Below are 15,998 nucleotides of genomic sequence, written 5' to 3' on the forward strand. Positions count from 1 at the left end.
TCTGCGTTTTGCAAGCCGGGTCTCTCCCAGAACTGGGTGTTCAGCGGGCAGCCACCACAATTCTTGGTCTGTTCTTCAGAAACCAGACGCTCTTCCGTCTCCCCGGCTGACCCCTTCTCTTGGCCACCTTCCCTCTTCATCCCTGTCCCACATCCTTGCCCCCTTCTCTCCACTGCTGGAAAAAAGGGTTAAAACCCAGAGCCAGGGTGTAGCTTAGCAGCTCCCACTGGAAACAGGTTGGTGCTTGTAAAGTGCTTTTCATGACTGGCTTCACACATCTTGGCACTTCCAGAAGCATCACCCACCTGTGGAAGAAAAGGGGGGGGTCGTTGAGAAATAAGGGCAGATGAGCCTCTTATATACAGCAGCAAAGCGCCTGCTGTGTCTGTCATCTAAATCACGTCATTTGCCCCCTGCAGCATGACCCACAGCCAAGGGTCAGGGAAGTCACTTTTGAAGAACTTTTCCTTGGAGGTTAAAAAAAAAAAGAAGAAGAAGAAAGTAAGAAAGACCCCCAACTATTTCAATAGCCGCTTCTAGAAGAGGAATGGGGTGAGCGTGGCGGTGTCTCTGACCCTATCTCTGTGTCCCTTGCGCCCACGATCCCCTTAGTTAGTTTAGTTCTACATCCCAGAGAGATGGGGGTGGGCCCGTTCTTCAGTGATGGTGGGGTGTACGCAGTATGGCCTTTGCCCAGGATGAGGGTGTTCCTGCCCAGGATTTGGGCTGTCACTCTGGAGAAGGGCCTCACGCCAGGCAGGGCCCCCGGCTCCTTGGCCCTTTCCACTCAGGTCCATCTTTGGCCCGGAACCGGAAGAGAGTTAAAAGTCTTTAGCTCGTTGCAATGAAATTATGGCTGGCAGTGGCGCCGCTGTTTGTTCAACAGACCTCCACTTTTAAACAGTTCACAAAAAGTTCATGGGGCAGCTAAAGTTTATAAGTGTGTGGGTGTGCGTGTGTGTGTGTGTGGGTGTAGTCAGCAGGATCCAGTACTGAGCCTTGCCCCTCCTCCTCTTGTTTCTTCACGGCCAGCCCCCCGCCCCGCCCCGCCTCCACTCCCGTGACACCGGACCACGCTCGGGGCCTCAACGGACCACGCTCGGGGCCTCAACCCTCCATCTGACCCTGTGCACGTAAGAACACTTCATCCTGCCACTGGGTGTTATTTATCTGTGCGGTGTTAATATTGAAAACCCCACCAGTCAAGACCTGGAAGGGCGGGGAGAGGCTTTGAAAGCACCCCATGGTCCCAGGTGTCTCTAAAGTGCATTCCCCTCTCATGCTAAGTCCAGGCCGCCCTTTCTAAAGAAAAGCCCTTTCAAGGGAAGGGGGCTGCTGGCCCTTTTTGAGGGGAGGGGAGAGGGTTCAGTAGGATGATTGTGGCAGGGGCCTTTCTGTTTCCTCAGTCAGGTGCTCAGAGGTCCTTGTCCCAAGGTGACAACTGAAGGAGACATGTAAGAGGCAGCTTGTGTAAGTTTTGAAGACTGGAGCACCAGAAGAAGATTGGGGCTTCGAGGGCACACACGCTTCGTCCCTCATCCTTTTCTTAAGGGTTTGATGGAGTGACCCTTTGGCTTCTGGTATAATGTCCAAATTTCATCATGACACCCAGCCAGGGGGTGGCATGGTGTGGTCCTCCCGCTGCAGCCACGGCCAGGACACTTGCACCGAGGAATGTTGCTCCTCCACCTTTTAGATGAGGCTTCCCTGGACATCTTCCTTTTGGTCTTCCTTTTGTAGAAGGGGCTGCAGGGGTTAGGGAGGGGACACTTTGTTGAACGTGCCTTCTGGTCGGCCCTGCACTAGTGGTGGCCTGCCCCCAACTTGATTTGTATGTTCGAAACATGGAAGAACAGCCCGTGAGCCCCCCACAGAACCTTCCTTGATGCCCAAGTCCATCTGAGTCCACCTTTTCGGGGCACTGTGGCCAGCCACTGGAAATGCCCCAGTCTGTCTAAAGAAAGGGACGCTTCCTAAAGAAATAGCTTCTCTAGAATCCCACCAGGCCGGACACAACTGGGAGATCCCTGCCTCTCCTCCAGCTTCATCGTTGAGCTCTAACTACGCGCCGTGTGTCTGCGGCGTGGGGCTCTTGATGAACAGATGGTGTTCTCTTCTGTATAGGGGCCGATGGGGGATGCTGGTGGACAAAAGCCTGTGTTAGGACAAAGAAATGCAGAGGGATAGCCTGGCTGGCTTTGGGATTCAGGTCTCCCAGGTGCTCCCCGACCCCACCCCTAGTCACTCTCGGAAAAAGAGTCCCCAGTCCTTGGTGGCTCCCACCCAACAGACCTGGCAGTCAGCTCCGTGTGCTAAAGTGTAAAAGCAAGCATTTGCGAATTTTTTCCTGCTAACAAAGGAAATGTGTCGACTTGGGGAACATTTGGGCTTTCGGGAGCTGTGTGGGTGGGTGTGTGAGGGAGGAGAAAGAAAAGTTGCCCCCATGAGCTGCACACCAGTGATTTCACACTCAGGTTTGGGTCCTGTGTAAAGAGGCCGTGGCTGGGGGGGGGGGCCCTCCCCCGCCACCCTGCCCCGGACAAGGGAGTCTGTGAGCAGGGGAATTGCCTAGGGCCATCGGTCCCAGGCATTAAAGGCTCCCCTACTTATTAACCCAGCATTTAACAGCAGGATATGGAGCTGAAGCGCAGTCAAAAGAAACGGCTCAACCTCCAAAGAGCAATTAAAATCCTGCACGAGGATAAATCACGCACCGTGATAATCCTGTGAATAAAATGCAGCTTGTCCTGACCCTTCACTCATGCAGCAAACTAGAATGTGGTGTGGGTGGGGCTGGTGGGCCGGGAAGTTAAGGAGGGGGCGGGGCTCTCCCCTGTGCCTCAGCAGCCTCCTCCCTCCTCCCGCTAGACGGAAAACGGGTGGCTTCTGCTTGCTCCCCGTGGGCCGGAATCTTGCAGCCCCAGCCCCAGCCCCAGCCCGGCAGCCTGGGCTGCTATGATTTCTGCACTCGCTCCTGATTGCTGGTCCCCAGCGAGCAGGCGTCATTGAATTACTCAGTCCCCTCCCTCTGCAGCTCCCAGGCCAAACCACCCAGGTTTGGGGCTTAATCTAATCTAGGGCTCGGGTGGGGTGGCTCGCCAGCCCACTGACTCTTTTTACCCCTCCATCTGTAAGTCACACGCACCGCAGCCGTGGAAGTGAGTCGTAGTTTGGGCCGCCACACCGGACTGTTGTGCCTTTTATCCCACACCCCACCCCTGTCCCCAATCCTTTCAGCCACAAGAAGAGTCAATGTGGGGCTCCCTGGAATCTAGCACCGTCCACTTTCGATCCAAGTGTGTTCTCCAAAAGGCTGGGAAAGGGGAAGGGAGAAGGGAGAAGGGCAGGTTAAGGGTGTCATGTGCTGTACCTTGAATGGTGTGGCCTGTGGCTCTTGAACTCTGCATCCCCAACGCCTCCTGCCAGGGAAGTTCCCTCCTTGAACCTCTGGCTCAGGTGTGTTCCTTTGCTTCTGGCCATCTGTAGAACGTGGAGCAGGGTCTGCCTTCCCAAGTGCATTCTGTATGAAGTGCCTAGAAGGAGGGTTTCTCTTGTTCCCTCTTTGGCTCCTTTTTTGTTCAACCTCCTGGGCTTCTTTTTGTTTTAAACAGACTAGACGCTTGAAGAAAAGCTGCCATTCAAGAAGACGACACGCTTTCAGCACCACCCCCCCACCTGTATGGGAATGTTCACAGCTGGATGAACAGCGAGAGGGTCCGCATGTGTGGGATCAGCGACAACAGGTAAATGCGCGTGTCCGGCTGAGGCCTGGGGAGAGCGTGGGTCCTTCCTCAGGGCTCCTGAGCAGAGCCCCCCCTTCATGTCCTCACAGCCAGAGTGGGCCCTAAGGGGGTAGGGGGGAGATCTCCTGCCTAGCTGGTGGCCCTTGATTTACAGTTTTAACAGGCAACCTGGCTCAGCGAAGCATTGCCGCCCTTTAAGAGGTTAGCCCTTAAAACGGCCTTTCAGTGCACTTTCGTCCTTAATTTATTATTTCATATTTACGAAGGAGAATTAATCCCAGTCTATATGCTGCTTTAACTCTAAATGTCAGGAGTGTGGGCCCAGGTGGATCGGCCTTCGATGTGCTTTTAAAACAAATAGTTTGCTCAGTAATAAATGGGACGATAGCCACCCTTCACACCATTGAAGCCCAGGGTTTCTCTGCGTCCTCCGCCACCTGTTAAGCGAGGCCACTGGCTCCTGGTTTCAGTCACCCGGCAGCTCTGTTATGCTTCCTCATCAGTAATTTTGGAGTGCGGGGTAGAGGCAGCTAAGCAGTAGATAATTGAAGCTGCTCTTCCGGGTAATGATGAAACTTCTCTCTGCCGCTTGTCAGTGATTTTATCCTGGGGATTTGGAAGTTGGCACCAAGCACTTTCTTTATCGATGCTCTCTGATAACAAGTTCCAGGGGCAGCCGCAAGCAGCCTGGCACAGATGTGTGGCTTCCCCTGGAGCAGCTGACATTTGTATGATATTAGTGTGTTATCCCCCATCATTTTGATAGAGGCAGTCAAATATGGCTTCATTATCACCATGGAAACCAGTTTCATAGGACATGGTACCTAACTTTGTTTGGGGAAAAGTTTTGAAAGCCTGTCCTCACGGGTAACACAGAAGTGATTGATGTAGCCAGCTCGCAGACTCCAGCCTTGAGGTCCCCACTTTGGCTTTGGACATTGTATTACTTCATTCCTGTCCTCAGGTAGAGCTTATAAGGGTCTGCTAGGACAGCAGAGCCCGGACTGTCCTGCCCGGCCTCTCTGGAGGAAGAATTGTGAGGGTGACGTGGTTGTGCAGACTTCCTGCCTTACCCACCTCGAGGACGTAGCATCTGTGATTTCACATCCCTGTTGCCCTGCCTTTCCTTTGTTTTTCCCAGTCCCGTTGAATCACCATTCGGGGACAACTTTCAATATGGGCCATTGGGGAGGATTTTTTTTTTTTTAAGGGCAGTTGGAAAAACGGAGTTATTAGAAACTGGTCTATTCTGGGGCAATCTATGAAAGATGGATTAAGTGAGGAATGCTTTCATGAAGTTGGTGTGTCCTTCTAAATAGGAAAATTCCTGTAAACGAAGGTGACACTTCAAAGGCCGTACTGGAACTAAGGGAAGACAACCCCTTGAATCACAACGTGGTAAGAGATTAATGGCTTCTGTTGATGTGCTGAGTATCAGTGATCTGTAATCAATCGTGCATTCATTTGCATACCATTAAAGGGCCTTTTGGGGGCGGGGCGGGGTGTTTCAGGGCAGGGCTGAGTAGAAAGCCTAGGCCGCAGGACGAAGCCTCACCCAATTTCTTCCTGGCTCGCTTTCTTGGCTGTGCTCGCCATTTACGTCCTCGTCCCCTGGTGACTGGTGGGATACGTGCCGCCTTTTCTTCGATAAGCTACGTGCCACATCAGTGCTCCCAGCTGGATAAATGTGTAGCCTCCAAGTAGACCCTTAGGGTTTCCCTTCCCAGTAAAATATGAAACAGAGCTGTCTTCAGATACCAGGGAGAGGAAGTCAAAAGACACAACTACAGTTTGACCCGTGGCCTCTTTATTGATTAAGAAATGAGACAGCTCAAGTCCTTCATTCCTTACTGTCCCCCTGAAGATTGGTTTTTGTTATGTTAAAGAATGCCTCCCCGCTCCATCCGGGAAAAACGCAGTGCACATCGCCCCGCCCTAACCTGACTGGGGCCTGGGGAGGGTGAGTCCGAGTTCTGTACCCCACGAGGGTGGTTCTGAGAGCAGTGGAGTTGGTATCACCTCAGTTGCAGCAAAGAATTTCTGCTGAGAAGGTGGATCTTCCAGAGTTAATAGATGACTGATTAATGCAGGGGCCTCAAGTCTAAGGGGACCAACGTTTTCCGTGCTTTGAGGACACTAGTTGGACAATGGTGAGGCGGCAGGCAGAGGAGGGTTCTGGATAAGCGGGGGCCAAAGACCTTGTGAATCCTTTAGTTTTTAACCGTTTCGGCTCAGATGTTGAGGCTGATGTCCTATTGAGCTAGTCCGCAGTTTCTCTTTGGGATGGGCTGCTTTGAAGGCATGTCCTCAGTAATACCCATATTCTTCTTCTGCGAAGGTGGACGCGACCACGGCCCATCGGATCGATGGCCTGGCAACGCTGAGCATGGACCGCACGCACCGGCCTGATCCGGGAAGGGCTGCGTGTCCCCGGAAACATCGTCTATTCTAGCTCGTGTGGACTGGGCTCAGAGAAAGGGCGGGAGGCTGCCACAACCATAGGTGGTCTGGGGTTTTCTTCCGAAAGAAACCCAGAGATGCAGTTCAAACCGAATACACCCGAGATGGTGGAGGCCTCCGCTGTCCCCGGAAAGCCCCCAAATGGCTTCAGTGCTATATACAAAACGCCACCCGGAATACAAAAAAGTGCTGTCCCCACGGCAGAAACACTGGGCTTGGACAGACCTGCCAGCGACAAACAGAGCCCGCTCAACATCAATGGTGCTAGTTACCTGCGGCTGCCCTGGGTCAATCCCTACATGGAGGGGGCCACGCCAGCCATCTACCCTTTCCTCGACTCGCCAAAGAAGTATTCCCTGAACACGTACAAGGCCTTGCTACCTCAGCAGTCCTACGGCGTGGCCCAGCCGCTGTATTCTCTGGTCTGTACCAATGGGGAGCGATTTCTCTACCTGCCGCCACCTCACCACATCAGTCCCCACATCCCATCATCCCTGGCCTCGCCCATGAGACTCTCGACGCCTTCGGCCTCACCAGCCATCCCGCCTCTGGTCCACTGCGCAGACAAAAGCCTGCCCTGGAAGATGGGCGTCAGTCCTGGGAACCCGGTCGATTCCCACTCGTATCCCCACATCCAGAACAGTAAGCAGCTGAGGGTGCCCTCTGCCAAGGCGGTCACCAGCGGCCTGCCGGGGGACACGGCTCTCCTGTTGCCCCCCTCGCCTCGGCCTTCACCCCGCGTCCACCTTCCCTCCCAGCCCGCTGCGGACACCTACTCCGCGTTCCATAAGCACTGTGCCAGGATGTCCACCTCGCCCTCGGTCGCCCTGTCGAAGCCATACATGACGGTCAGCAGCGAGTTCCCCGCGGCCAGGCTCTGCAGCAGCAAGTATCCAAAGGCTCCAGAAGGAGCCGAAAGCACCCAGCCAGCTCCCGGGCACACCCGGAAAACAGCAGGTGAAGACAGAAAAGGTGGCAGCTCACCTCCTCTCTTGGAGAAGCAGACGGTTACCAAAGGCGTCACCGATAAGCCACTAGACTTGTCCTCTAAAGTGGTGGATGTAGATGCTTCCAAAGCTGACCACGTGAAAAAGATGGCTCCCACCGTCCTGGTTCACAGCAGAGCTGGAAGCGGCCTAGTGCTCTCCGGAAGTGAGATTCCGAAAGAAACTCTTGTCTCCTCCAGGAAATGGCTGTGCTATCTATAGATCTGAGATCATTAGCACGGCTCCCTCGTCCTGGGTGGTGCCCGGGCCAAGTCCTAACGAAGAGAACAATGGCAAAGGCCTGCCGCTGAAAAACAAGGCCTTGGACTGGGCCATCCCGCAGCAGCGCAGTTCTTCATGTCCCCGCATGGGTGCCGCCGACGCCGTGGTCACTAACGTTTCGGGGTCGGTCTCGAGCGCCGGCCGCCCAGCCTCTGCGTCGCCGGCCCCAAATGCCACCGCCGAGGGCAGCGAGACCAGCAGGAGCTCCGTGGATACCACGCCATCCGTCATCCAGCACGTGGGCCAGCCCTCGACCACACCTGCCAAGCACAGCGGCGGCACCGGCAGCAAGGGCGCCAAAGCCAGCAACCCAGAGCCGAGCTTCAAAGCGAATCCCTCGACCACACCTGCCAAGCACAGCGGCGGCACCGGCAGCAAGGGCGCCAAAGCCAGCAACCCAGAGCCGAGCTTCAAAGCGAATGAGAATGGCCTCCCGCCGAGCTCAGTATTTCTGTCACCAAACGAGGCGTTCAGGTCCCCACCAATCCCCTACCCCAGGAGTTACCTGCCTTACCCAGCGCCCAAGGGCATTGCCATAAGTCCCCTCTCCTTACACGGCAAAGGCCCTGTCTACCCTCACCCGGTGTTGCCCAATGGCAGTCTCTTTCCTGGGCACCTCGCCCCAAAGCCGGGACTGCCCTACGGGCTACCCATGGGCGGGCCGGAGTTTGTGACCTACCAGGACGCGCTGGGGTTGGGCATGGTGCATCCCATGTTGATACCTCATACGCCCATCGAGATCACTAAAGAGGAGAAGCCGGAGAGGAGGTACCGGTCCCACGAGAGGACCCGCTACGAGAACCCAAGCCTCTGGAACCGGTTTTCTGAGATACTGGAAGCCGGCAGCACCAAGTTACATCCAGAAGTCCCCGCGGACAAGAACCTAAAGCCCAGCACCAGCTGAAATCAAGGGAAGACCGTTGTCAAGAGTGACAAGCTTGTCTATGTAGACCTCCTCCGGGAAGAGCCAGATGCTAAAACCCGACGCTAACGTGTCCAAACCCGGCTTCACAGCTGAGAGTGTCAGCCAGAGTGCCGAGCCCACCAAACCCCCACCTGACCCGGCTCTACAGCCACACCGGGATTTCATTGCCCTGAGAGAGGAGTTGGGGCGCATCAGTGACTTCCACGAAGCCTATACTTTCAAACAGGCTCCGGGCCAGCCAGTCTCCGGCTTAAGCAAGGAGAATGTTCCAGCGGTAACCAACAAGGAGAACCTGGCGACGCCGGTCTCGACTCCATTCCTGGAGCCGACCCTGGGGAGCGACGGCTCTGCGGTCACGTTCGGGAAAACCCAAGAGGATCCCAAACCATTTTGCGTGGGCAGTGCCCCACCGAGTGTGGACGTCACCCCCACCTACACCAAAGACGGAGCTGACGAGGCAGGATCAACCGATGGCAAAGTTCTGAACCCGAAGCCATCTAAGCTGGCAAAGAGAATCGCCAACTCCGCTGGTTACGTGGGTGACCGGTTCAAGTGTGTCGCTACCAGACTGTACGCAGACTCCAGTCAGCTCGGCCGGGAGCAGCGGGCATTGCAGGTGAGCCCCCCCCCACCCGAATTTCAGGAGCCTGACCAGTTGTCAGGTTTTTTTAATGTGTGAAGAGGAGGGGGCCGGGGGTATGATAGGGCAGGACACCGGGCTGATTTGGTTAATGAAGCTTAGGATAATTGAAATGTTTGAAATGTGTCCAGTAAGGGGACGTAAGTGGATACTTTAAGTTATTCTGTAGATTTTAAGCGAACTCCACTCGAATGCTGACAACGGAAGTTTTAATTATTGCGAAGGATGTCTAAAAGACTGCATGACATTTACCTATCAATCGCTTTGATTTCTCTGCCGTTACTGTACGTTAACAAATATACCTAAAAGCGCTGCTTAGAGTGCCTTACGTGATACTTGGTGGAGGTGTGTAGCGGCCGCATGTCTGTGAGATTCGTGCAATTTTTTTTCCACCCAAAAAACAAACAAACAAACAAAACAAAAACACAAACCTTGCTTAAAGGGATAGAGTATGTATTTAACTTGCTAGTGAATGATAGATGTTGTATAGGAATTTCCTTAAGATATTTTACTTTTAATTAAAAGACAAATAAAGCCAAATTGTTTTGCAATGTTAAGAAAACAATTGGTTTATGCTTATAAAAATGGATGAAGTTATCTAAATGATCCATTGAGTGCCCATTTTAATTACATACATGGAAGGATTACAAGAGGACAGTATTTTGTCTACCCGCTGCTTACTGTGAGGTCAGTTCTTCAAATTTTTATTACTGGAATCTTCCATAAACCTTTTGAGTTAAATTTCATTTCCAAATATACAAAGGGAAGTTTGTGGGCCATGGTCGTCTTTATTCACTGTGCATTTGTTTTCTTTTCTGTTGTGTTTTTGTTTCGCTTTCTTTGCGTCATGTTTTTGTTTTGTTTTATTTACCTTCGAAAGAGAATGTCTGTCTGTATGCCACAGTGTATGTATGGCTATACATACACACCACATATATCTCTACATACATATGGCTTTAGGAATAAAGAGTGTGTGACTAGTTACACATAGACACTCTTACGTTTTTATCGTTCAATTTTAAAATATCTCAGTTGTATCATAAATTGTGGTTGGTTTTGGGCAAACTTTTCTTTGAAGATACCTTCCTTTAAGGTAAGGGCAGTGAAATAGCTTTGGTGGTAAGGTGTGTCTTTTTTCCATCTCCGTTCTCTTTGTAGCGTGCAGTGATGCGCTTCTCAGAGTTGGAGATGAAAGAGCGAGAAGGCGGCCACCCCACGACCAAAGACTCCGAGGTGCGCAAATTTAGCCCCACTGACTGGGAAAGGCTGAAAGGAAGTCAGGACAAAAAGCCAAAGTCGGTTGCCCCGGAGGAGGCCATTGCCGACCAGAACGACAGTGAGAGATGTAAGTGAACCCAGGCGGCTCGCGTGTGGTACCACGTCGGTGGGAACGGGGCGCTTCCGCTCCCAGTGCCGAGGGAGGTGAGAGGAAACAGTACGCTTCCGACGGCCCAGCGTCTGGGTGCTGGCTGTTCGGAGAACGGGCTGCTCTGGCCACCCTTCCCAGCTGTGGATTGCAAGGCTGGCTGTCCTTTTGAGCGTTGCGGCATCCAGGAGTGAAGCACCTATGAAATGCTGTTCCCTGGCACGCGTCTCCTTTTTCCGGAGCAATGCTAGTCCTGTAGTTAGTAATAGTCTGATACAGTAGAGCAGAGGAATGGCAGTGCAGGACCTCCGGCGTAGCAGGTATGTGTTCTGTTTTGTAGCAGGTACGGACACGGGTTTTTGGTAGCAGTGGAATGGCACTTGCAGCCAGAGCCAGACCCTCCAGAGTGACAGTCTCCTGTGGGAGGGAGTGGAGAGTACTCGGATTCTCCCTCCAAAGGCAGAGGTTTCGTTCAAGTGCGATGAGGGCTGATGAACGCCCCAGAGAGATGAGCATCATTGTGTTCTGTGGAGGCTCGTTTGCAGTCATGAGGAGCTGACACCACGCTCCCAGGCCGTGGGACCAACGAGGCCGTTCTTCCCACCAGACGGGTGTGTTCTGTTCTGGAGGCCGAACTGGAGAGAAAGCTCGTGTTGGCCTCGAGTCACACTCTGCGGTCCCCTCAGCTGCTCCCCCACTGGGGTTGACTTCGGGCTTGGCCCTCGAGACTTCCTTGGCTAATGAGATGCGTTGGCAGCAAGTGGAGGTCTTTCTCCCGCTTTCTTCAGTGTGCGTGCTGGTGGCCTGTGGCCTGCAGCCTGCTCCGGACCCCAGAAACCTTACCGGTGATGGTGAGTGAGGGCACCTCGGTGAACGTCGAGGACAGGGTGGGCGTGACATCCTCCTGAGACGGGACGGTCGGGGGTGGTGGGCACGTTTGGGAGGCCCAGGCCCTTGGACCCGGTCGTAGGGTCGGCGTTCGCCCGCACGCTTAGGTCGTGGGTGCCTGATGCAGTTCGGGAGAATTGTGGTCAGCAGCAGCGTGTGCTTCTCTCTGCTGCTTGGAGCACTGCCCTCCCCCAGCTCATCTTTGGGGTCAGACAAAGGCCTGTGGCCAGGGTTCTGGGTAAGCCACACTGGGACCGGTGTGTCCCACGTGGCTCCCGTAGAAGGGGATTTCTGGGGCTAGTCAGTGGCGGCCTTACCCGAGGGATGGGGCTCTCGATGTGCCTGGAGTAGACGATTCCGAGCTCCTCCCCCTCGGGATTGGAATGAAAAACGGAGGGTCCAGGCCACCCTGGAGTGAAGCAGCAAGAAGGCCTCCCTCCTTGCCTGTGCTCACAGCTGACATGCAGCCCTTACCCTCCCGAGTGGCCTCATAACTCAGCTCTTGGGAAGTTTCTCAGAGAGATGTGGTAAAAGTGGGCAAGGCCAAGTTCACGGGGATGCACTTTTCTGAGGAGGGGATCTGCCTGTTCTGGGTGGACGGTGAGGGAGGCTGGAGGAAGGCAGCGGGCAGTTAACCGGCCTCGAGTCTTCTCGCCCTTTTCTCCAGCAACGTGGCCAAACCCAGGGTGGCCGCTGCCCTTCACGTCTCAGTGGCCTCACCCGCCCTTCTTCCCAGAGACGTTTGTGTGCGTCCTTCCCAGTCTTTCCTGCTGAGCGTGGAGACGAGAACTCGGTGTGGCTGATGGGGAGCAGGGCCTGAGCCCCAGATGATTCCGAAAGCCCCCTCCCCCCACCGCCTGCCTCCAATCTCAGACTGACCGACGGGTCTCTTCCTGGAGCACCCGGGACATGGCCCAGTGAGCCATGAATGGCCACCATGGGAGGGCAGGAGAAGGGTTGGGGAAGGTGAGGGGCTCCGTTTCAAAGGTTGGGGCAACGGAGGTGGGTACCCCACCCACCCTCTGTCTTGTAGACACGTGGGGTTTGTAAATAGCTGGTCAGGAAAGGTCACCTGAAGGGGCCACTGTTCTTACTGCGGCCTCCACGTCCAAGGCCCAGCAGGTGTTCACTCCATTCAGCTGGATATGAATGGGCCTTCTTGTTCTTGGGCCATCATGTCTTGAGCTGATATGGGCTCAGGTCCTTCTCATGGGTGTAGGTGTGGCCGAGAGCCGAGCTGTGAGCACATGGGAGCTGGGGCGGGGATTTGGAGCGGGCAGGGGTCCCAGAGAGGGTCCAGGATGCCTTCAAGATGCCTTCCCCCTTCTGAGGCAGCCCCTACCCATGGAGGGACCAGGAGCTTCCAAGGTGGTGGGTGCTGTTTGCGTGGCCCTGGTTGTCCTGGTGCGGGTGCATCTTGTTGCTAGGGGCTTGTTTAAAAAAAGGAATTAACTTGAAAACACAGTGGCCGAGATACTCATTTATTCTTTATGATCACATGGGTGGCTGAGTGAAATTTTTATTTTGGAAGTTCACCAGAGTTTGGAGGTTCCTCAGACTTGGAAGTTCATCACTAGGAACCCTCAGTGGCATTTGAAGATGGGGCGGGGCAAGGTGGCACTGGTCCCTTCCTTCTCAAACTTGGAGTAACCATCTCCCTTGCCAAGCACTTGGCTGGGACAGGCCTAGGACCTGCTCAGTGGCAGTGCCTGGCCAGGAGCTGGAGGAAGCCTCAGTCGAGGGGCTTCATGAAACTTCTTTGCTCAGGGAACTTCTCTTCCAGCTGAGCACCTGCATGTTTGTAAACTACTTTGGAACAGAGATCCCCTGCACTCCTTGTGTAGCGGGTTTAACTTTGAACAAGGTTAGCCCTGACTGGAGGTGCTATTATAGTTAAGCTACAGAGAAGGGGATTTTAATCCTGGGGAGCCTTCCAGCAAGTCAGAACCCTCTCACCTTGTTTAGGCCTCACTGGGCATGGCTCAACAGTGGTGAGGGTGCTTTGCTGCCACAGTGACTTGTAAATGTTGCTGTGGTGATGCTTCTGTGAGGTGATGCTATGGTACAATCATAATGAATTTGGGATATATGTGCTGTGAGTCATAGGACCATGCTGCAGGGACCACGTTCACATCTTGCTTAGACTGGGTGACCAAGGGCACATGGCTTCCCACTTTTAGAAGGGCCAAAAGTAGCAATGATGGCAAAGCCTGATGGTTAGGATCCCCGTGTATCTATTTATCTCCCCATCTCCTTTGCCCTCAAGGGTCATCCTCCTGTGGGTCGTGGTTAGAACAGTCTTTGAGAAGCTCCAAGTGACACGGAGCCTCTACCCCATAGCTGGTGGCCATGGGCATCTTGGGCAGTCGGGGTGGGTGTCCTTCAGGGTTATTACTGGCCTGGGTAAGGTCACACTAGCGTAAGGTCTTGGGGGGCCTTAGCTGAGGGGAATTGAGATCTTTGCCCTAAAAGGCTCCGGGGTTGGGGGAAGGGTGGATGGACCTAGTTTGGAAAAAGAAACTTTCAAATTGGACATGGGGGTTCTTAAGGTAGCCCTTCCATTCCTCCATGGATCCCCTCCCACGGAGCTTTTAGGGAAGGCTGATTGGACCAGAGAAGTCCAATGGTGTAACCAGCAGGGCTCACCTCTTAAAATTTCCTACATTTCAGGCCTGAGATTCAGGCTGGTCTGAAAGTCTTGGCATCTTTTGGTTAAAGGGATTTTTCCAGCCTTTCTCTGTGCTGAGCCCGGCCCGTGATTATGAAGCCCACCCTGGAGGGAGGCTAGCAGTAACATTCCCACTTTACAAGTGAAGGGGGCCGAGTTGTAAAGCGGCGCCATTCCTGCCCGAGTGTTTAAGAGGGTCACAGAGCAGCCCGAGTGAGAGTTGCAGCACGCCGTCTTCACCGGGCCTGCAGTAGCCTGGGCTGCATCACCCGTAAGCACAGGCCAGGAGTTTGGGGTTTCTCCTGCTGCCATGACAGGAGACCCTCGCGGTTGGGGTGATTCCACCATTCCGGCAAGAGTAGATGGGGATCTCTCCCACCTTGGGATACCCTTGGAGAAAAGCTAAGTGTGTTCCACCATTGAGAACACAGGTCAGGCTAGCCCAGGCCAGGGTGAGGTTCATCCCCACAACTGGCTGCCATTAAATGCTGGGAATGCCCCCCAAGAGAGGCTGATCAGGGGACCAGCCGGCTGGGCAGAAGTGGGAGTGATACTTGAAGTGGTCTAGGGAGAGGAGGAGGAATGCGAGCAGCATGTGAGGGGTGTGTCCATGATTTCATCTAGAAAAACGGGCTGTGGGAGCTTAGCTCAGGTGTTAACGAAATACCAAACTCATACACCCACCCCCACCCCCACCCCCGGCCGGTGACGGACACAGGGTCATCTTCGGGGAACTCTTTAACAGCACAGTGATCATTATGGAATTATTTGTGTGTTAGAAACAATGTGACTAGCAAAGCAGTTGAACTGTTTCTTTGGCTAGAGCAAAAGCGAGGAGTAATGTTAGGCTGGGGTGATTGGAGGAAAAGCCCTAAGTGGATGCTAGATTGAGCAGAGGGGCAGGAGCAACACAGGCGGAGCTGGGGTGTGAGCAGTTCAGCCCTGCCCGCCGCCCCCCCACCCGCCCCCCCATGAAGGGGGTTGGAGTCTTGTCTTTGAAATGTCCTTAGATGCTTGTTGCCTGGGAAGGAAGGCGTGGAGACGTGCCAGGTGGGTGACTGGTGTCACTGAGGGCCTTCTTCCTAGACAGGAACTAGGAGCAGCCCCTCGATGGCAGTGAAATGCTTTTCCCCCCACGGGTGTGGAAGGAGGACAGACGGACTTGTAGCAATCTGGTTGAGTTCTTTGAAATTGCCCTTGACCCTTGTGTGTGCACCAGGAAGCCTTTCCTTTCCCTTTGCCAGGCTCCTCTTGCCTTGGTCTCCCCAGCTTCCCAGCCTCCCACCATTCTTTCCCTACCCTTTTTCTTCACCCTCGCCCCTGCTGACCCAAGTGAACATTGGTGCTATGTCTGTGTAGATGGCAGTTGGGGGCTATTTGGTCTGTTGATGACATCAGCCTTTTTTGTTTACTAGCAGCTGTTTCCATAGTCATTTGTAGTTCCGCCCTGATTGGTTGGATAGTCATTTGTAGCTCCGCCCTGATTGGTTGGATCTTACTGTGAGGTCACTCACCCCCCCTTTAAAAGTAAGCCACCTTGGAGAGTTAAGCAGTTAGGGAGTTATCTCACATGCCTACAGAGAGAGAGTGTAGATGCCTCACCTTGACCCTTGAAGGATGGATTGTGAGTGGGCTACACGCCTCATCTTCTGCTTTCTTTGCTGGCTGTGTTCAGCTGTCCTTCCTTTGGGACGTCTTTCTGAGGGTTTTGTGCTTCCAGCGTGTGAGGCCCCTGGTCTCCAAAGGGGGGTGGTCTGTTGGTAGCAGATTGCCTTGGGCATGGGGGTCCTGCCTGCTCCTGGTGACCTTTGTTCCCTCCTTTCCGGGTTGTCTCCCCTCCCCTAGGGGAGTGTTATGATGGAAGCAAACCTGACCCCTTCGAAGCCCCAGAAGACAGTGATCTTCCTGAGGACATGGACACGGAGCCCCCCAGAGAGTCCCTCACCGACCAGGCGGCCCCGGACGCGTCACGCAGCCCCACCCTCCGGCTGAACAGAAAGCGCAAGGTCTCTGGCAATAGGAAGCACACTGAGACCACTG

The 15,998-nt window shown here is 54.1% G+C and overlaps 1 protein-coding gene across 1 annotated transcript; it reads left to right on the top strand.

Moving 5' to 3' along the window:
* Positions 1-2,634: 2,634 nt before the first annotated feature.
* LOC308610659 (BCL-6 corepressor-like) lies at positions 2,635-15,995 on the top strand (the record flags this gene model as incomplete). Its single annotated transcript, XM_081259716.1, is given in 10 exon segments — positions 2,635-2,726; positions 3,627-3,743; positions 5,063-5,141; positions 6,082-6,141; positions 6,143-7,375; positions 7,377-8,372; positions 8,376-8,440; positions 8,442-9,012; positions 10,195-10,381; positions 15,804-15,995. Coding segments are annotated over 10 exon segments (3,592 nt in total), but the record flags the coding sequence as incomplete, so codon positions are not given.
* Positions 15,996-15,998: the final 3 nt, after the last annotated feature.

This window comes from Mesoplodon bidens (genome assembly GCF_964165515.1).
Source record: "Mesoplodon bidens genome assembly, contig: HAP1_SCAFFOLD_989, whole genome shotgun sequence".
NCBI classification, from domain to species: Eukaryota; Metazoa; Chordata; class Mammalia; order Artiodactyla; family Ziphiidae; genus Mesoplodon; species Mesoplodon bidens.